Raw genomic sequence first — 22352 nt, forward strand, 5'->3', positions numbered from 1 at the left:
CAAAGTGAGTTTAAAATACACCTTAAAGCCACTAATTGCAAAAATAATTTAAGGCAGCGGAGCAGCTACTTAGCGTTAAAAAACAAGTCTTTAAATAATTATCCAACACTCTTAGTTGCACTGAAAAATTGATTAATTAATAAGACAAAAAACACACACCTTGTTTAGACAACCAAAATGAAACATTATGTAAAGCACGTTGCATGATAAGTGCTGTCTTTGCTTGTAATTAATGCCATAAAGATATGTAAGTTTGTCAAAGGCTTTTACAAGACCTTTGACACCACTATTGCTATCTTTAATCTCAGTGATATAAGGAGGCAGACAAGAGGAGTGACTTGGTCGGTCCTCTGGACAGTAGTGTGGTTCATTAAAGTTTCCTTCAAGCAAATGATCCTGTAATTCTTTTTTCTGCTCTGCACAAGAGTGGGTGAATACAAGGAAAGACAGGCAGAGACAAGACAACAAAAAATTGAAACAAAACAAAAGACAAACAAGTAGATGGTTCCAGGTGGGTCCTTGGTTTATGTCATGAGTCAAGCCTCACGTTCCCTCCCAAAGATCTCTCTTCCTATGTGAGGACAGGGGAGGACAATAGTCAAAAAAGTGAACAGCTAAAGTGAGAAAATGTTTCATCCAAATACAGGACATTTTTAAAAGTAGAAGGATGAGGGAATGACATTACAGATCAAAGAACAATAAACGTGTATAAATTAAAAGAAAGCCTTCTAATTTACTAAGATTCTGTCCCTAGAACAATGAACAATTCTTTCCTGTCACACAATAAGCAAAGAGGACCGCCACAAGAAGAGGAAGCGATACCAGTCACAGGGTGAAACGAGACAAAAGTTCCATCATGCAACTTGACCTAAGGTGTGTCTTTACTATTGCACAGTCATACGTCTGATTTGCTGACTCACATTATTCTAGATGAAAAGCTGCATTAAAAAATGACCACAGTGGCTTTTTATTCAAGGGGATTCACTAATGCGATTGAATCTGGGATTGAGATTTGGCAAAAATGCGGAGCAGAACAGAAATGGATTTTTTAGAAATTTAGCAATGTGTGTTTGCATGCAAACGTGTTTCCCAATAATGAAATACATTTATGGGCCTGATACATTTTTTATTTATTTATTTATTTATACAGAAATACAGTGTCTTATTTGGAGCTGCTGCTTAATTGATTATTAATCAACTGTCAACTATTTTGATGATCAATTATTGCTCTTAAAAGACATTTTTTTTAAATAAATCATTTCTGTTTGTATTCAAAACAAGACATTTCTTACAAGACATCATTGAGAAACACCGATCAACATTTTTTGGACCAAACAATTGCTCAGTTCACAGAGGAAAAAATAATGAGTAGTTGCAGCCCTACATTAATTCTTAAACAACTCAACATAACTGAGATACGTTACTTTAATTTAATTTAATTTAATTTAATTTAATTTAATTTAATTTAATACATGGTATCCCTTCATATATAATCAAAATATTTGTTTATCGGTAAAGCTGAAAAGCATGTTAACGCTTCATGCCAGCAGGATCCAGGTTATTAAACTTCAGTGTGTCAAAGTACAAGTACAGGACAATCACACAATATGCATAAAATAAAAATAATTACAATAAACTGGTCACAACTTTCTTATACTGATTATAAGAGCTGGATATTGACATTATGCAAGTGGTTCAGTTCAAAAAAGCGTTTCTTGGCTGATGTCCTGTGGCGATAAAGCACAAAAAAGGAGCCCACTGATGCCCATTGTTGCACCTTACGTCCTTGAAATGCAGGGCGGGGACAGGCAGAAACAATAATATCAGGCTAAATTTGTCTCCAAAACAATGAAGCAGTTGTTGACTGACTGTGGTATTTTGACCAAGTTTCTGTCAGCTCGTGTTTTGAGGCCAGGAGCAAGTCTACACGTCTACACAGTTGCCAGATAATCTAATAATCCTTATGATACAACGTAAACGCGTTGGAACTTTGAACTTTAACCTATCGTTAGCTAGCAGATTGACAGGCTCGGACCTCAGCTAACTCATTTGACTGTACGTAAAAACACTTAAAGTCACGTGGAGCTTGGCGACATATTCATAAGCACACGTAGCTTTGTTATTAATATAATTTTAGAATAGGCAAATACCACTGGTAAACACAAAACCAAGGTGTTAGCAGATGCTAGCTTATGTAGGAATTCAGTTGAGTGATGACTGACAACAGGGGTAACGGTTAGCGGAGGCTAGCCGTTTGCTGGTCAACATTTAGTTAACGTGTTCAAACCAACTTGGTGAATTTAAACAAATACCTTAAAAAGCGTCTCCACACAATGGGTTTCACCGAAAAGGTTCCGTACGACATTTTTCACATCGAATTTCTTGTCCGGTTTACTGGGGTCCCCAAGTTTGCGCAGATAACGTTACATGGCAACACTAGCTAACAGACGATTTGACTAGTCTGTCAAAACCAACGAGCGCAAACCGAACAGTAAAGGTTGCATTTACGCCGAAATGAGATTTAGGGGGAGCTGACGGGGGTTATAATACGACAAAGAAAGCAGGAGCCGACAGTTACCTCATCTTGCCTCCCCTCGCGACGACTGATAGTCGGTTGCTGTAAAAACTGTGACTCGGTGCAGGAAGTGTCTGGAGACGCAGGAGCAGCAGCTTTGAGCGGCGCAGAGGAAATCCAATGGCGATAAGGAAAACATTGCGACACCCACGGACATTCTCCAATCATTGACGGAGGACCACTTCCTGACCGACTCGTGTTTTTTTTTTTCCAGGACAACTCATTGCAAATGTGACTAAAACGTGTCAATTCACGTTTTCGTTAAAACCTCATCCAGGTTCACGTGGAGAGGAAAAACAAATATGTAAACAATGACATGTCACACTGTCACACTCCGTTCAATACTGTCCAATAAAAAAATTAATTAAAAAAAAGGAGAGACTCATTTTGTACAGCCGATCTTTTATTTGTATCAGATTGCATGGAAAACAAAACGACACTAGTTCTTGTAACCACAGCTGGATCTGCGACCACGAGCCCTCTCGAACTTCCTGCCCTTGGAGCGGATATAGGGCCTGGAAAACAGAAAGAAGGTTTGTTTAAGATGATGGCACCAAACACAAAACTCATGCAACTATATACTAGAGCAATGGTTCACAAACTGTGGTAGCTTCCTCTGGTGGTACTTCTTAAATATTGTACTACTGTATACCAGCAAGTGTAAGGCATTGAATATTAAACAAATAGTAAGTAGAGTCAAGTAGTAAGTATCTCTCCCTCCGTCACCATCTAATTTTGCTAGATAATATATTTCTGAAGTGTGTGAGGAAGAAGAGGATCAGAGAAAATTATCTAACTGGGAATAAATCTGTTTTGTTAAGTCTATAGCCGACTTTGCTCGACCCATTACACCACTAATCTATAATTTTCTCCTTGGACCATAACACCATATTCACAAAACGTAATTCAAACATATATCTATCTTTCAACAATAGCAATCTCAGATGTGTGTCCAAAAATGTATCCTACTTGGCAAAGGACATGTATATAACATTGTGATTATGACTATTACAAAAAAAACCTACCCAACACACTTGACAGACTACATTGGTGTAAGGTTCAGTTATAAACACTAACAATTTCCCTGTGCAGACTGGTCTTTGAAGCAACATTATTTAAAAGAAAAAATTGGTTCTTTCAAATTGACGACTAAATGTAAATAGACCCATGTTATTATGGTAATGTCATAATATTGCAGACCTTAGTTTAATCGGAACACAAAATTGTCTTAACCAGTTTTACTGTCATTTCCATAAGAAAACCTTATCTTCTGCCTTGACCTCTGAGGTAGTCCCACATCACACAGATCAAAGTACTGGAGCAATTTTATCTATTGCTGAGGCAGCCTTACTCAAATATACTTCAGTACCAACACATCAACTGTATACATACTTGGTGTGGCTGTGAGGGGTACCAGGGGCCTTTCCAAAGTGCCTGTACACCTCTCTGCCTTTACGGGGTCCTGGATATTAGGAAAAAGAAAAATTTTGTAAACGGACATATGCTTCCATTCATTAGGTAAATCTTACATTTTCAAGTTCAAGTCTCTTTAACATGTCAACTTAACTATTATTTGTATGCTTATTACTTAAGTGCAGATGGAAGAATGAGTTTCACTCCATTGTTCTAATGAAACACTGAAATTGAACAAAAATATTTAAATTCTGGTTTCTTTTATATTTTGCATAACATGACATTTTGAATACTTGTGAATTTGGCCCCGTGTAAGAATAAATGTGAATGGACAAACGTATTAACACAGAAAATGCTAACCATAATATTACAATTGTCTAGTGACCTAATGGCAATTCTTTTGGTCAAACTTTCCCACGCAGACAGTTTAAGTGTTAGAGTGAAACCTATTACTGTAATGCTCAACTCATCGCTGTATGACTACAATTATATCTAGTACTTGATACCTCTGCATTATGTATAAACAAGCAAAGTTTTGTTACCTGACAGCAGCACTGTGCCCTGTCCTTTGGGAGAAGCCAGTGCCAGCTGGTCAAAGGTCATCACCTGGCCACCTGACTTCAGGATTCTTCTGCGGGCACCAGCAGTTACCTTCAGAGCACAGATCTGTGGGATAACAGACCTTTGTTTAGAATTACCAAACAATGCTGCGTAAAGAGCCTATTCATTTTTAGAGAGGAAAACACTATACAAAGATAATTTACCTTCAGCTTGGGGATATCCTGAATCCTGACATCATCAGTGACTGTTCCAACAACCACAGCAGTTTGGTTTTCACGGCCAGCTAACTTCATCTTACGAATCTGGGAAAATCAGTCAAATTAAATTTCAGTTTCATACACAATTTACATTTCTTTCAAAAATGTATTTTTCTGGGGAAATCAAATAACTACACTAATCGTACCATTTGAACCTTTAAACCATAGATGCCAAAATATGGGGATTAGTCATTAAGCAGTTGATCAGATAGCAGTGCTTTCAACAAATTAAATTGGCTTTAAAACTGAAAAGCAAAGGTAGACTGGTTACATCAGGACCAAACAAGGGATGCAATAAGTGCATCCGATTGCTGTAAACCACTGACATCAAATGGCTGCAGCGGTAACACTACAGTGAGAACAAACTTGGAAACTTGAAAAGACTTGGGAGTACACACTAACCAACTGGTTTAGACAGATCTTTTATGGTGACTGAATGACTGAGGGACCACACATTTATAGACCGCACCATGGATCACAGACTACATGATTTGCTAAACTAACTGAACGCAGCAAATTCACAAGAGCCATCATGCCTACGAAAGCGATAGTTTTGATATTCCCGCTACCTCATGTTGTCTTCTGATGCTACTTCTAGTATCCAAACTACTCTTTTTCATTGTCATCAGCACTTTCAATGTGTCTGGAGTCAGCTCTTAAATTCTAACGTTCAAGTCTATACCCCTCACAAACTAACATATTTGTGCCAAGTAGCCATGCCAACTGTCCCCAACTAGTGCCGACTGGTGTAAACTCTGCCCAACTGTCAATTGTGGGTAAAATTCGGGCAAAAAAAATATAACCATGTGTCCCCAGTTTGAGGCGAACAAGAGGAGGAGAGCGAGACTAACCAGGCGGGAGATGGCGATGGGTGGCCTGTTAGTCCTGCTCATGAAGAGCCTTCTCAGGACAACCTTGTTGAAGGTAGCATTTGTACGACGGGACAGGAACCTGTACAACTGTAAGACATCAACAGGGTGGTTAGATCACGAAAAAAACAAGCACTACTTTATTTCTACATGAAAATGATCACTACTGAGTGGAGCATGCGTGTTAATAACTTACCTTGACCAGGAGCCTCAGATAGATATCCTGGCTCTTAGGTTCCTTCCTGTGCACCTTACGGTCCTTGTTGTGTCTGATGTCAACTCCCTTTAAAAGTTAGCAGACGAATGTTAACCTAACCCAAACTACTACTAATAAGGAAGCAGTATATTAGAGCTCCATATTTAACGTTGCCATAAGTTCTTAATCGAAGGCATATGAGTGTAGTTATTGCACACGATAGTCTGACACCGACCAGATATAATGCAACTATTAACATGCTTTACATCGCCAGTGAAAACAGGCACTCGAACACACCGGTTTACACGTTGATACACCGATGCTAACTGCTATGACATACAGCCTAGCATAACTATGCTGCTCAGCGGACACGTATTCAAAGACTTAAAAGAACTCAATGCGAGTTAAAAATTATATAGACTGTGATTAAATGTAGTATCGCGTGTTCGAAAAACAGAACCAGGTCACATTTCTTGTCTTTAAGGACTGAAGCGGCTACAGCGCTAATGTCGGCACCAGGGAGAGTAAGCTAATGCTGAGTACATGCTTAAATAGCACGAAATAATGAATGGACAGTAAAGCAACTGATGTTCAGAGACGCTAACGATTGTCGATAACAACATAAGATGGTTTAATTCAGAGGATGATCGTGGATACTGAAGTTATCGTGGTTGAAAATTTCTACTAGCGGCACCTACCATCTTGGACTCAGAGCGAAGAGGGAAAAGGAAGAGCCGAGGTCTCGCGATAAACAATGCTGTGACATCTCGCGTTTCTGATTGGCTAGTGAGCACGCACTTCCTGCAGAACAAAGTCAAAACACCTGTGAGGATTTAGCATGGCGCCCCTACTGGTGGAAACAGAAGGAGAGACCGACGTGACTGATCGTTTAAACCAGTGTTTCCCAACCCTGGTATTTCAACTTTTGTAAAAAAAAAGAAAAAAAAAAAAGTTTCAACTGTTGTCAATTTGTTTCTCCAAAAAATGTATATTTCAACTTTTGTAAAAATAAAAAAAAAATAAAAAAAAAACTTTTCAACTTTTCTCAATTTTTCCCCCCAAAATGTTTTATATTTCAACTTTTCTCAATTGTTTTTCCAAAAATGTAATGTTTCAACTTTTGTAAAAAAAATAATAATAATAATAAAAAAGTAAATAAAACATTATATTTTATTTTATTTTCAAAAATGTATTTTTTTGTAAAAAATTTAAATCAAAAATGTAATGTTTCATCTGACAATTTTTTTGAAGCAGGGCCTTATCTAAAACATGGCCGAGTTCCCCGAGGACCAGGGTTGGGAAACACTGGTTTAAACGATTCTTTTTGTTTAATTTGTACATTTATACTATTAGGATGTTGTTGTTATGAACACACATCACCCATATTATACTTTTCCTAGATAGGTTTCATATGTTTTGTCTTGGTTATTTCGATCCCTATTTGCTCCCACAGTGGTGGTTGCACATTTTCATATAAACTCATGTAAACAAATTTTTTTAGCAGAACTTTATGATAATTAATTAGGCCTCTGAGAATGCTATCCATTCATATAACTGTAATATTTGCTCTGCAGTAGGGCTATCATACTAAATGATACATTATTATACAATATACATAGAAATACATGAAGACCAAATGAGCTACCTGAAGGAAATGACAGATCATGTGCAAAGGCTTTTCAATTTGTGAGAAATACAACTGTATAATAAACAGTTTATCTCATTAATAAAAAAGGTTTTCTCTTGATGGATGTTAAAGGCACACATTAGTTATTAACATGATTTAATTTGCATCTAAGACAAAAATACTCAAAGTGGAATTACATTCCACACCATTTACATATGTAAACAACAGATTTTCTTTTGCCTTTAATTGAACAATGTGCGACAACGACAAACATAGTCCAGTATGACTGAAAGAGTGACACAGAAATAATGTCGCTGTTTCGTTAGTCATCAGACATCATGAGACACATTTGCGTGGATCTTTCTTACATGGGAAGTTGAAATAAGACAGAGAACAAGGGCTGAGATCATCTGCTGACGTCAGAATGTCACCACATCCTAATGAAATCTACTGACTCTGCAGCCAAACTGCGTCCAAACCAAATCTAATGTTGTCTATGTGTTTTTTGTTGTTGTTGTTGTTGATGATCTTTGGTTCATTCGAGTTTGTGGCTGTCCTTCTGTCTGAGGTGGCACAGGAAGATTGTGAAAGTCAGCGCGATGCCTCCGAGAAACGCTGTCCGTGCCACAGGGGGAACCAGGGCAAAGTTCACTGCCTGAAAATCATGCGAGAGATATAGTGGGAAAAAAGTGTTCATGCACTGTAGAATATACAGTGTGTATGTCTGTGAAAGTAAATATAACAAAATAACAAATATCTCACCTGCATTGTTGACCAATATACTACTCCAGTCTAGATAGATAGATAGATAGATAGATAGATAGATAGATAGATAGATAGATAGATAGATAGATAGATAGATAGATAGATAGATAGATAGATAGATAGATAGATAGATAGATAGATAGATAGATAGATAGATAGATAGATAGATAGATAGATATCAGTAACATAGACTGTGTTCTAAACAAGGACAATATTCAACTTGGTCATTTACCTTGTAAGATGTCCAGAATTTCTGTCTCCAATCTTCTAGTGGGTCCTTCTTGTTTTCAAGTAAACTTAAACCTGTTTGGGGTGCATCGTTAAAACCTCTTTTAAATTTGATGTAGCTGCTAATGTTTTTTTTTTGTTAATTTTCCAAGAAGATAAAAAAAAAACATTTGAAGAGGCCTGTTGCGTTTGACCAGTTTTCATTTTGCTTTTAGATAAGATGCACGTCTTAATTAAAAAACATCTCAAAATGAGAAGAACATGATTAAAACCACCATCAAAGAATGTTTTTGTAAAACAGGTCACATATTGAATACCATTTCGCACCAAACATCCCCTAAAATAAAGTTGTTATTTAATCTACAGACAAAGTCATCTGAAAACGTACTCAAGTAGAAGTAAAAAGTAGTTCATTTGAAATGTACTTTAAAGGTGCCATATGTAAGAATGTGGCCAGAAAAACAGTTACTACATTCAAATTCAAAATACCGAGGTCTTTTAGGTTTGAATTTTCTGACGTAACTGGCAACCCGTGGTCGCTCGGCAGCTGAGACTCTACTGACTGCAATGATTGGTAGACGGCGGTAGGTGGCGCCACATGCCAAAACATGATTTCAAAACATGAACGTGATTTGCAGTCTGCAAAATATTGTTTTTAATGCAAATATTTAGTCTCTGTGACACATTAGGAGGATTTTATGGTCAGCTGCCTTAGATTTATTACATTATGCACCTTTTAAAACATCTAAAAATGAGAAGAACACGATTGAAATCACCAATAAATTTCATTAAAACCACCATCAAAGAGTGTTTTTGTAAAACAGGTCACATATTGAATACCATTTCACACCAAACATCCCCTAAAATAAAGTTGTTATTTAATCTACAGACACTAGGGTTACACATTTGCATAATGTCGGAGGTGGATCAAATACTAAAATATTGTATTCAAGTAAAAGTACCAATACTTTGATGAAATACTACTCAAGTAGAAGTAAAAAGTAGTTCATTTGAAGTGTACTTTAAAGGTGCCATATGTAAGAATGTGGCCAAAAACGGTGACTACATCCAAATTCAAAATACCAAGATCTTTTAGGTTTGGTTTTCTGACGTAACTGGCAACCCGTTGTTGCTCGGCAGCTGAGACTCTACTGACTGCAATGATTGGTAGACGGCGGTAGGTGGCGCCACATGCCAAAACATGATTTCAAAACATAAAACATGATTTGCAGTTTTTTAATGCAAATATTTTGTCTGTACTGTTGTTGTTGGTGAGTTCAGTTTGTTATATGAACATTATTCCTGAGTCCCTGTAGGTCTTCATTGTGCTGAATTTTTATTTTTTACTCAGTAACGGATAGGATTTATAAAGTAACTAAGTACAATACTTGAGTCAATACGTACTCAAGTAAAATAAAAAAAATCCTGATTTTAAATTGTACTTAAAAAATACAAAATACACAAAAAAAAGTATTCAATGCAGCAACTTGAGTAAATGTATTTCGTTACCTTCCACCTCACACACTCACCGATATAAAAGGCACTGATGGTGAGCGGTGCTGCCACCAGCTGATCCGTCACAACTTTCCCCGTCACCGCCTTGACTCCGCCCCCCGGGAGCATCCTCTCCAGCCACCTGAGCCACTGATAGTTGAAGTTGGCGTGGAAGCAGAAGCCGACCGTCGCCACTCGAGCCGTCTGACGCCAGTCGATGCCGGTGGAACCCTCTGATGTGGAGCCGGCGGCGGCGCGTTTGCCTCCCAGCACGCTCTGCTGTATCACGTCGGCTGAAGCAAACAGAGCTGTGTATCCCAGGACGTTGCTGATGTACGGGTGGGCCTTGAACAAAGCCCATGTCCGGTTCATGATGACGACAAACCTGATCAGAGAGAGTAACACTCAGTAAAACTGATATTCAACAAAAAATAAAACATAATCTTTATGGTTGTGGTGCACAAAATGGTGTTCAAACCTACCTGTCAGCATGGTCCTGTCCTCCCCTTCTCCTTCAATTTCCCAGACCAAAGAAACACTTTTCTGATTGGTTCTCGTCTCCAAACGTGGACGAACTGAGGTGAAGTGAGTGAGGTTTTCTCAGCAGGTCAAAGTTCTGCCACTGTTGTAGGAAGGAACTGTGTGATAAGTCCTTTATCAGCACTCTGGAGAGGAATGGGAAGAAAATAGCACATGTAGGGAATGATAAAGAAGAAACCAACACACAGCAATAACGCGCAGTTTGACAGTCGATTATTGTGTCGAATTTGTGTGCACACATTAAATTAAATTAAATTAAATCAATTTGTATTGTCAATGAACCCACTGAATACACAGGATTTGTGACACAATGGCATTCACTACACGACGTCATGTAAAGTCACACTCATGTCTCTGCAGCACAGTAAATGCAGCTCACCACAGTCCAGTTGAGTGAAGTGTTTGACGTCAAGACGACGCCAGAAAGCTCTTTGCTCTTTCTCAATGCAGCTCTCTTTGCTCAGAAACACACGTGGTGTCACTATAAATAGATGCCACTCCTGCGTCCACGCTTGTGCTGAGGTTGAGATTCACAGGCTTCGGTTTTAGCACAATAAGAAAAATAAGTGTCTCTATTTAAAGAGGCAGAAATGTATTAAAAAATTGAAGTTTTCCAAAAACATTTAAAGGCTCCTTGGGTAAAATGTAGTAACTATTATCGCTGAAATGCACATTGCAGCTGAATTTCCCCTCACCTCAGCCTTCCTTAAGTGTGTTGGGGAATCGATGCATAGCCTTCAGTCAGCATCAAAACTCTAAATATGTTTAGTTTGTCAATTGTGTGCCAGTGGAAAAACATGGTGGTCAAAAATGATGGTCTACTTAGAGCTGATCTGGCCTCTGATATAAAGATAAAAAGCTCATCCTGGGGTTATGAACAGAGGCGCAGTTTGTGAACAGGCAGGGCAGGCAACTGCTTGGGGCCCTGAGCTGATAGGGGGCCCCCCGACACTCGGAGCCTGAGGGCTGCTTTTACTGAAATGTGCAGTGAGCAGCCGCCTCCCCGTCCCCCTTAAACAACAATGGGCGATTTGCAATAGGAAATGAAGAGGATTATTTACAGTGTAATGCATATCTTTCTATATATGTTTTTTCTTCAGCTATTTACAGTATTTTATTGTTCTATATATTTATATTGTTTTATAATGTGGGTTCTTTACAGTGTAATGTATTTTTTTACTAAGTTTATATAGTTTTTTAAAAGCTATTTACAGTATTTTATTGTTCTTTACATTTATATTTTCACAAACCTTTTAATTACAAGGCTTTTCCATGTTATTTCATTCATTTCGAAAAAAAAAAAAAAAAATTGAATTCATACATTTTTAGTTGGTGTCAGATTATTTGTAACGTTGTTGGAAGGAAGGGCCCCCTGGGAATTTTTGCTTAAGGCCCCTACAGACTCTAGAATCGCCTCTGGTTATGAATGATAAGTATAATTCATCTAAATTTTACACACTGGATCTTCAATAATAATAATTTAAAAAAAAAACTTAAAAAAAAAAAACTATTACTACTGTAAACTAAAAGTACATGAAATAAAATGTGTTATGGAATATTAATAAGGTTACAAAAACCATAACAACACATTAAAAGCACATTCATCAGGGCAACTCAATGTGAAACATTAAAATGTACAATTTGAACAAAACCCAATAATAACACAGAACAAAGAAAACAACACCTAGACTAAAATGGAGCATAAAACAATAATTGACTTTAACCCTAGAACACCATTGCCAGGTGGTTTTCACCCGAGCAAATAAACTTATGTGATTTTCATGAAAACCACATTTTTGCCAAAATATTTTTTTTTAGACATGTTTTGTTCCCAAATTCCTAATTTTCCAGTAAATTTTGAGTATTTTTTATTGGGTGTATTTATTATCTCGGGTAAAAATCACACGGCGTTAGTGATGGTGTTTTGAATTTGAGCAAAAGTGTTCTAGGTTAAACTGAGTTCAATCATAAGTGGGAAAACGATATGAGAAAAGCAGTGTTTTTTTTACCGTATTTAAAGGTGCCATATGTAAGAATGTGGCCAAAAACGGTTACTACATTCAAAATTCAAAATACCGAGGTCTTTTAGGTTTCGTTTTCTGACGTAACTGGCAACCCATGGTTGCTCGGCAGCTGAGACTCTACTGACTGCAATGATTGGTAGATGGCGGTAGGTGGCGCCACATGCCAAAACATGATTTCTAAACATAAATATGATTTGCAGTCTGCAAAAAAAATGTTTTTAATGCAAATATTTTGTCTGTACTGTTGTTGTTGGTGAGTTCAGTTTGTTATATGAACATTATTCCTGAGTCTCTGTGACATATTAGGAGGATTTTATGGCCAGTTGCTTAAGATGTATTACATAATGCACCTTTAAGTAGCAGTCTCTTACAAACTAAACAAAATATTGAGCCAGTAACAAAGTATATGAAGAAATTGAGTGTTTTTCTTGTTGTTTTTTAAACAATTCATAGAAAATGTGATCAGAATGTGAAAGAAAGGATTGTAAATCTGTTCTTCTTTTTTAAAAAGCCTTTCTCTGCTGTGTCATTTGTGAGAAAAGGCCCATTCACCCACCTGCAGCCATAGATATGTAAAATTCTGCACTTGGAAGGTAAGCTATTGAATTGAAAAGGTCAATTAAAGGCACTAGCAACCATCTTAGCTCTTCCCTCTGAGAATGTGATAATTAGGGCCAGAGATTAAGCTGATCAATTAAGAGCTTGTTAAAGCGCCTCAACCGATGCGTTTGTGTGTGTCAGTGTTTAACAAGCTGCCTTTGGTTTGACACACAATGGAGACGTGTGCCCACGGCTCCACCAGCGGTTGACTTCTCAGATAATTGCTTCTTTTCAGAGCCTCTCATCGTGTCTCGCTTCCTCTTCCACTATCAATTTGTCAAACGGGATTCCATTCATTCTGCTGGGGGTAAAAAAAAAAGAAGAAGAAGAAGAAGAAGAAGAAGAAGAGATTTTGTGCGTTTGCATTGAGCGCCTATGTCACTTGACTTCATTTGTGCCCAGAAGCACAAGCAGACAGCAACAATCAAAGCAGCACCTCCTCAGTCCTCAGCTCACACCAGCAGCAGCCTCAGGAGGAGAAAGGTAAGGATGCTTTTTCTGATGTATTTTACAAGACAAGAATATAAAGAAAAAAGCAGCTGCTGTCTGTGTCTTACTCTTTCCATTGGTAAAATAATAAATACATAAATAAAGTAATATTTGTCATGTAGTAGACCAGTGTTTCCCAACCCTGGTCCTCAGGGAATGTTGCCCTGCTCCAAAAACACCTGATTCAAATGAATCGTCAGCTCATCATCAAGCAACTTTTGTAAAAAAAATAATAATATATGTATATATATATATATATATATATATATATATATATATATATATACTGTATATATTTTTGATTTATAGATAGAACTTTTGTCTTTTTTTTTCAATTTTTTATTTGTTTAATTTTGTCAATTTTTTTCTCCAAAAAATGTCATGTTTCAACTTTTGTCTTAAAAAAAATAAAATTCTTTTTTTGTTTCAACTTTTGTTAAAAGTTTCATCTGAATCAGGTGATTTTTGGAGCAGAGCAACATCTAAAACATGGCATGGCCGCGTTCCCTGAGGACCAGAGTTGGGAAACACTGATGTAGTGTGAGTGGCTTTTATGTTACAGCTGTTTATTGATTAAATCTGCTGGTCAAGAAGCAGCTGTGAAATAAACGTAATGCAGTTAAAAAGGTGTGTGAGAGAGAGTCAACGTGTGTTCGCGCAGTCGTAAATCTTATTGCTTTTATCACTGGATCTCTAGAATACCGTTTCCAACTCTATAACGCTAATGTAGTCGTAGTAGTGAAATAGTTGTTTCTTATGTGTCTACCATGTCTGTACCATCACACCAACAAAGATTTAACAAAGTACCTACTATCACTACTAATGTAGACAGATTTAGAGCTGATGGCTCTGCCCTGGTTTGACCAAGCATCACACTAATCCAAAGAGGGAGAATGAACCCAAGACACTGGGGAACAATAAGACTTTTGTGCCTGTTGGAATGATCTGCAAAGGTGGAGGCTGGTGGAGCAAGAAATGAGTGAAGGAGGGAGCTGCTGCATACGAGTATTGTTTGATTGATTGAAATGAGTGATAAATGAGAAGAATTCACTTTAAATCACGCCTGAAAACAATTTTCTTATCTCGCACCATCTCTTCCCTCAGCGACCATGATGCGACCGTCTGTCTCCGTCACTCTGGAGCCCGGGTTGGAGCAAGGGGTCCCTTGGGGTCGCGACCTCTACACGTTTGTGACCTCGGCAGCGGGTCACATGATGAGGACCCTGCAGAAACCACGAAAGAACCGGCCGTCCAAACGGCAGGTCAACCATCGACGCTTTCTGCACAACATGATCCAGAGGTGAGGAGCGTCATCAGATTAACAGTTGTCGAGGCAGTGGTGCCCAAACTCATCATCGGCGTCCCCTTAAAAATAAACACAACATTTACTTATGTTTTTCTCGCTGAGAGTAAGATGACAGCTTATACCACCGGTGTGTCTTCATGGTGAATTTGAATTTAAAGGTGCATTATGTAATAAATCTAAAGCAACAACAGCAATATTTGCATTAAAAAAAATCTTTTGCAGACTGCAAATCATGTTTATGTTTTGAAATCATGTTTTTGGCATGTGGCGCCACCTACCGCCGTCTACCAATCATTGCAAGTCAGTAGAGTCTCAGCTGCCGAGCAACCACGGGTTGCCAGTTACGTCAGGAATCGAAACCTAAAAGACCTTAAGGTATTTTGAATTTGAATGTAGTAACCGTTTTTGGCCACATTCTTACATATGGCACCTTTAACTGATTATCTTGTAGTAGGAGTGAATGGTGGTTTGTCTCAGGCAATCTGTCCAGGGTGTGACCCCTCCGATCGCCCTATGTCAGGATAAAGCGGTAGAAAATGGATGAATGGATGATTATCTTGTTTGTAAACAAGGACTAGCCTGGCTCTGTCAACAAAATACAGCACTATGAAGTTGCCAGGCAACAGGTGGCGACATCAGCAGCATCATTTCACGTGGATGAGAAATAATCTTGCATGCAAACCCTTTTATGTATTACTCAAAAATCTGCTTTAGGAGCCACTTTCTCATGCATGGTGACTATAAATCACGTCTTTCTCTCTCAACAGAAAGTTTGCAGATGTAGAGGCGGCAAACCACCGACTCGAATCAGCTCTTTATCTCAAGGACGAGGAGAAAACCTTAACCTCGCTGCAGTCGCGGGAGGAAACGGCCGCGAGCCCGTTACACAGGCCACAGAAACGCAGCGTTGACGAGGAAGAAGGTGGCATCTCAAAGTCAAGAAGTGAGGCCTCTATTGACTCACAACGACAAACTGAGGTCGGCGAAGAGAACCGCCCAGACTCGCCGCATCATCAGAAACAGCCTCCAAAATCTCAGGCCAACAGCAGCGCCTCTAAAACAGTCAACCAGGCCAACGAAAGAAAGATGGAGGAGAGTGGAAAACATAAACTGGACGAATTCCCGTCTGTTAGCTCTCCAGAAGAGACAGACTTTTACCACATGGCAGATGACTTTCATACTGAAAACTACACTGATGAAAGTCTACTGGAGTCGATCAACGACCTCCCAGATGACACTGCTCTTCAGAACTCTCCAGATCTGTCTCCGCTGTCTCTCGACTCCTGCGACTTCTCCATCCAAATGTTCACGGACATCTCGACCTGCGCGCAGTCTCAGAAGAGCATCGTTGACATTGCAGAGAGTCCGTGGGCGGACATAATGGATTTATTCAGCGTCGGAAACAAGGACGTCGGAGGCAGTCTGGACGTGGGAGCGTTCCAAAGTATCTGCGCGTGCCAAGAAGATGACGATGATGATGATGCGGGTCAAGAGGTCAGCGCGGAAAACCAGTCTGACAGCTTCACACAAAGAACGTGCAGCGGCAACACGTCAGAGACGGAGGGCCTACACTATCAGAGCTGTGAATATACACATAGCTGTCAGGAATTGACACAATTCAACAATTTCAGATCATCCCAGTGTTCGGATGTCACACAAAACCAGCTCTCGGTGCCGATCGGCTGCCACTACAACGCGTCCGCATACCAACGACCCGAGCAACTAATTCACTGTATGCAGGTAAACTGTGAAAACAACAGACATTTGACCCCTTTTGAGGGAGTCGCTCAGTCGTTCTGTGCGCCTCCTTCTAATCCTGACCATCGTCCAATACCAACTCCACCGCATGAGAATGACTGGCTGTTTCCCGATATCCTCAAAGAGAGGAGGACGTCGCCCGACTGCTAAGAACGTGTCGTCGTCGAGTCTGTGCAGAGCAGAGCATCTTTACCCGAGCGACGTAAGTCACGATCCACCTTTCCTCTGGAGGATGACGCTGCTTTTGGGTGCACATGAGTTATTCTGACAATTAGAGCTCAGCGTGTGTTTTGATGTTCAGCCTATGTTCCTTTATGCTTTTGGTTAAATCTCAAGCAATAAGCTCACGGTAAAGACCAAAAATAAGAACACACAATTTACAAAATGTTCCATGATCAAATGTTCCAGTTTGCAGATTCTTAAAAAACAAACAAAAAAAGCCTTACAGCTAATAGTGTGATTTTTAATATCATTGTATTATTTTACAAACTTTTCACAGGCAGTATTTCTTTGGAGCTTTCACAATGTGTTAAAACTACAAAGTTGTTCATGTTCCTAAGTCTCATATTACATCAAACTAATATCTGTTCTACATCAACTGTTGTCACCGACACATTTAAAGCTGTGTCAGCAAGTAATTATTCAATCATTTATGAGAAAGAATAACAAGGGATTTGCTTTAAGGTAAATATCAAATGTGTTTGTCAGGTAAAACATGTTGTACCGTCATTAAAAATACAACACGTTATCATGATCATTTTTGCACAGAGACGTTGACATGACCATGTTTAAGTTTGTAACTGATATTTGAGTTGTTTGTGTATATGTGTGTGTCAAATATTGTTGGTGTAAGTGGTATAAAAATATCTATAATGGGAATACATTTGATAAATACTTTGTAAAACTACTTATTTGTCTATAGTTTGTGAGCCTTTGTGCTTGTGAACAGACATCCATGAAGTGCAAAGACACACACACACACACACACACACACATTCTTGTACTTGCTGCATACTGAGGACTGGGTTGCTGACAAAGTGAGGACCAGCATTTCCACTTTTTAAATCAACACAATTACAAATATCTACTTCATGAATGACATCTATATAGAACTACTTGTTGCAGTACCATACAATGTCTGCAGGTGGAGCCCCAGAGCAAAAAGGGCTGGAAAACTTTTTCTATTTTTTTTTATTTTTGGTCGAAAATTTGACAAAAACATCATACTTATACTTTGTCGACCAAAATTAAAAAAAAAAAATTGACCAAAAAGTTTTGGTCCAAATTTGACAAAAACATCATACTATACTATGTCTTCCAAATTTTGAAAAAACAATTTGACCCAAAATTTTTGAATGAATGTGAATTTTTTTTGTTTGACAAATTGAGTATAGCATGTTTACAACCTAAGGAAGTGATTTCAATAAAAACAAAGTGAGGACCGGCCAAAATGTCCTCACTCCGTAAAAATGACCTCACTTTGTTGGTTAAAAACCCTCACTGGTCCTCAGTATGCCAAAAGTACAAGAACACACACACACACACACACACACACACACACACACACACACACACACACACACACACACACACACACACACACACACACACACACACACACACACACGTACGACAAAGTGAGGACCAGCATTTTCGCTTTATAAATCAACACAATAACATATATCTACTTTATGACATAAAGAACTACTGGGTGCAGTACCATAATATGTCTGCAGGTGGAGCCCCAGAGCAAAAAGTGTGTGTGTTCTTTTTTTATACCAAATTGAGGACATCTGTTAAAAACAGAGTATAGCATGTTCACAACCTAAGGAAGTGATTTGAATGAAAACAAAGTGAGGACCGGCCAAAATGTCCTCACCTCGTAAAAATGACCTCACTTTGTTGGTTTAAAAACCCTTTAAAAATCCTCAGTATGCCGCAAGTACAAGAACACGCACGCACGCACACAATCAAAACCAACAACATACATTAAAGTTAACCCCAGTCAGATGTTTAATAATTACAGCATCATTAACAAAAAAAAAAAGACTAAAACAATAAAATATATGTTTCCAAAATGTTTCAAGTTCCACAGTAGCCATAAACAAACACAGAGAGAAAAATAACACCTCAGAGAAGCACCGGCCTCGTCTCCCTTTGCTACAGGTGAACAGAATCAATCCGTTCTCTTTCCAGCAGATCGATCCACGTGTCATCAGATTTTGGTCTATGACGGCATCAACAACGAGTCGCCACGTGTAGACGCTGATATGACGTTTAGAGATTACAACATTTCGGTGAATGTTCAGAGTGACACACCGCATCACAATGTCGACCCATTTGGCTTAATGCTATTCTCTTCTTACGATAAAATAAAACCCCCACAAAGCAGACGTCGTGCACTGACGGTGTTTCGTCCCCACTGGTTAATGTGTAAAGTGCAGCATTTACACAATATCTTAAAAAAAAAAAAAAAAGACACGGCTTCAAACAAAATCCATTGCATATCTCTAAAATAAAATAATTGTACATTCAGAAAAAGTAAAATAAAATCAAACCCATAAAAAGGGTGTTTAATACATCAGTAGTCAAACTCTCTCTTGATCCAACTCGTCTGATCTTTCTTCATCCGTCACTAACCGTGAATTATTTTGACTCTGGTATGGCAAAAAAATAAGAAGCTGGAAGTATGGATACACATACACACACACACACGTTGAAGAACATGGGATGTCGGGGGCCTGTAGGTTACTGTCCTCACTCAGCGCTCTAGTTTTGTCAGTGCAATATAAACCTGTTACGTACAGAAGGAAAGAAAATAGGGAATTAATGACAACCCTAATTACAGAAAACGACCGTCTGTCCTGCTCCTGCAAGTCATCGTCCGTAAACACCAAAAGGATCATTGTTTTCACTGCAGTAAAGTATGAACATACAGTATATCCAGAAAAAACAACATTCAGAACAGATAAACCATGTGCACGGCAGCCATTTTGACGGATCACAGTTGGAAAATCACAGGTGTAAATAATCAAATGAATAGTGGCTGAGTTCCATTTAGCTTCCTCACTTTCAGGGTGCAGACTGGTTCGTCTGTGACGCTCTACTGACTGAACAGAACGGGGTCGTACCTATGTTCCCCGGGTCCTATGTTCCCCGTTTTTCCCAAAAAAGGTCCACTTTGTATGTGACAGGGGAACATAGGACCTTTTTTTTTGAAAAAGGGTTAGGGTTAGGATTAGGGTTAGAGAAAGGGTCCTATGTTCCCCGGTCACATACAAAGCGGGGAACATAGGACCCGGGGAACATAGGTACGGTCCCAACAGAACCACTGTTAATGTGATCTGTAACACGTGTGCTTTTCCTGTTGAAACGCGTCAAAATGGTCTGCTGTGAAAAAAGTCTAGAAACACAATCTTAATCTTTCAGTTCCGGTCACGAGTTAGAACACCAAATAAAAGCCTTTCTAACTTAATAGAATAGTTATTTTGAGAAAAATGCACTTGAATGAAACTGTTTTTGGCGCAAGCTAACTTATACCGAATTACTGAATGTGACGGAGTGTTTCTAAGCCGAGAGAAGTGAATCCCTGAAGTCTTGCTGAAAACAAGTGATTTAAGTGTAAATCAGTGAGCTTTAGAGGTGATTTGGACAGAACCAGGATCGCGGCAATCGATCTGCTCATCTGACTATGGAAAAGTGACTTTTCCAAAGAAACGACCCGGTTAATAATTCAACAAATGTTATTATTGTTTCACTTTTAAAGAAATACATATTTTAAACCAGGATTCACTAAATTATCGTCAATTCATTGCAGGGCCATCGTTAAACTCCACGCGTTTGCTCTTCTGAGTTCCGATAGCTAGAAACTAATGTCTGAAAATCTCAAAATCACTTAATCTACCACCTTCTATAGATGGACTGTAAGCAGAGAAGTGAGTTAATTCTTCTAAATAAATAATAGCAGAAGAATTAACCAGTCTCCACTCTTCTCTATTCTATAACTATTCTACCTTTACTAGAAATCGAAGTCCCTTTTTCTCATCCATACGCCCACCGTTTCTTTAAGAGAAAAAAAAAAAAAAAAAAATTCTGATCAATGATTTACATTTAATCCATAAAAATAACAATGTGCAAGGTGTTTGTCAGGATAAAATGCAACGTTTATCGGTCTAAAACAAGGAAAAAGATCAATTGTCACTAAATGGTGTGCTTTGTATTAAACAAACGAGCAGAGCGGTAGTTCTGCATCTGTGGCTGTGATCATACTTCTCAAAGGCCTGATCCCGTGACGCCCATTTAAAAACATTGAAGTTTTCCGACATATAACGTAACGCGCTGTAACCTGGCCCGGGCTGACATCGGTGCCAACAGGAGCGGACACAATCAAACCAATGTTCTCCTCCCAAAGGAAACAAATGATCAATAACTTAAGGTCGTATTTCATATAAATTATACAAATTCATTTCTGAAGCAATATTTAGGCTTTCATTTAAAGAAACTATCTAATACAACTACTGCATTGCCTAACAACATACTGATTCTAATCTATAGGAAAAAGGTTCGTCATTTACTCCGACCTTAGCACAGCGAGTGCGACTGCGTTGATATTAAACTGCATTTTATCGTCAAAATGTGCTAAACTTGTGACCAAAGTGACGTGAAAACACTGAACTTAGTGTGATGTTGCTCAGTTTTTTTTGAATGAACATATTCATTCAACCTTGACTAAATATTATCTGTCCTCATTTTCCAGATTATTCTAACTTTCATGTGTTCTTTTAAAAGTAATTTGACATAAGATGTCACAAATCGCAAGTCGACATAAAACACGTCCATAAAGAATGTGAAGTTCTCTCTCTGCATGTCTATGTTTGATTCCTCCTGTTGGCTCTTACATGTAACATTAATATAGATTGTCTTACACCTTTCAGAAGTATTTCCATTCCCCAGCAGCCCGTTGTGAGTATATTATTCAAAATCCTCATCAATGGCTTAAACATGGCTTCATTTTCAAATACCTCCTAATGTAAAAGACACTATCACCATAATCTCGTGTACTGTACAGCGTCAGGAAATTAGCTGGTAATGTTTCACTTTCCCCCCCCGTGGCGTTCTGGGAGATGTAGTTTCGTTTCTCAGAAGTGCATTACAAAGATGCAGTGTAAGGTAGAAATTTCCAGTCTTTTAAGTTGCTTTTTATATCACAGCTTACAAAATAAAAACAAATTCCATTTGCCTCCTTGCAAAATCTCATTTGTACTTGTTCCAAAAAACAAAAAACTAGGCAAGATCTATAGGTTGTGTGTGTGTGTGTGTTTTTTTAAGAGAACGTTAGAACGTCTGATGTATGCATCCTATATGACTTGTGTGTATGCGAGTGTGTGTGCGCACGTTATGCGTTTGACTGTCGAGTGTGTGTCACTCGGTGTTGTTGACACTGTAGGGCGGTGGAGGATCCAGACTGTGATCAGAAGAGGGAGTTAAGGTTCCAGGGAGTCCAGAGGAGGGAGTCGGAGAGGCTGGAGGATCTTCTGAGTCAGAATTCTCCAGCGAGAAGTCATCGACCAACGCTCTGCGTCCACGCAACGCCAGGGGCAACGGAACGCGCCTGGATAAGATAGATGGTTACAGTTAGTTATGTCCTGCT

The 22352-nt window shown here is 38.7% G+C and overlaps 3 protein-coding genes across 3 annotated transcripts in view; all 3 read right to left on the reverse strand.

Annotated features, from left to right (window-relative positions):
• Window positions 1-2957: 2957 nt before the first annotated feature.
• rpl18 (ribosomal protein L18) lies at window positions 2958-6632 on the reverse strand. Its single transcript, XM_083889658.1, has 7 exons — window positions 6570-6632; window positions 5872-5958; window positions 5658-5765; window positions 4753-4851; window positions 4531-4654; window positions 3968-4037; window positions 2958-3090 (listed from the first exon to the last, which is right to left on the reverse strand). Exons 1-7 carry the CDS (start codon window positions 6570-6572, stop codon window positions 3015-3017), a joined length of 567 nt encoding a protein of 188 aa, XP_083745784.1. The 5' UTR covers window positions 6573-6632; the 3' UTR covers window positions 2958-3014.
• Window positions 6633-7709: 1077 nt separating this feature from the next.
• Window positions 7710-10933, reverse strand: LOC310927375 (mpv17-like protein). The gene is made up of 6 exons (XM_083889670.1): window positions 10905-10933; window positions 10468-10650; window positions 10021-10370; window positions 8496-8566; window positions 8261-8290; window positions 7710-8153 (listed from the first exon to the last, which is right to left on the reverse strand). Exons 3-6 carry the CDS (start codon window positions 10355-10357, stop codon window positions 8034-8036), a joined length of 558 nt encoding a protein of 185 aa, XP_083745796.1. The 5' UTR covers window positions 10358-10370; window positions 10468-10650; window positions 10905-10933; the 3' UTR covers window positions 7710-8033.
• A 7764-nt stretch (window positions 10934-18697) lies between these two features.
• myh14 (myosin, heavy chain 14, non-muscle) overlaps window positions 18698-22352 on the reverse strand; it is a 31131-nt gene continuing 27476 nt past the window's right edge. The window contains exon 45 of the mRNA XM_083889691.1: window positions 18698-22313. Coding sequence (XP_083745817.1) covers window positions 22124-22313 — 190 coding nt within the window. The 3' untranslated portion in view covers window positions 18698-22123. The remainder of the gene's footprint in view (window positions 22314-22352) is intronic.

This window comes from Microchirus variegatus (assembly GCF_963457635.1).
Source record: "Microchirus variegatus genome assembly, chromosome: 1".
Lineage (NCBI taxonomy): Eukaryota > Metazoa > Chordata > Actinopteri > Pleuronectiformes > Soleidae > Microchirus > Microchirus variegatus.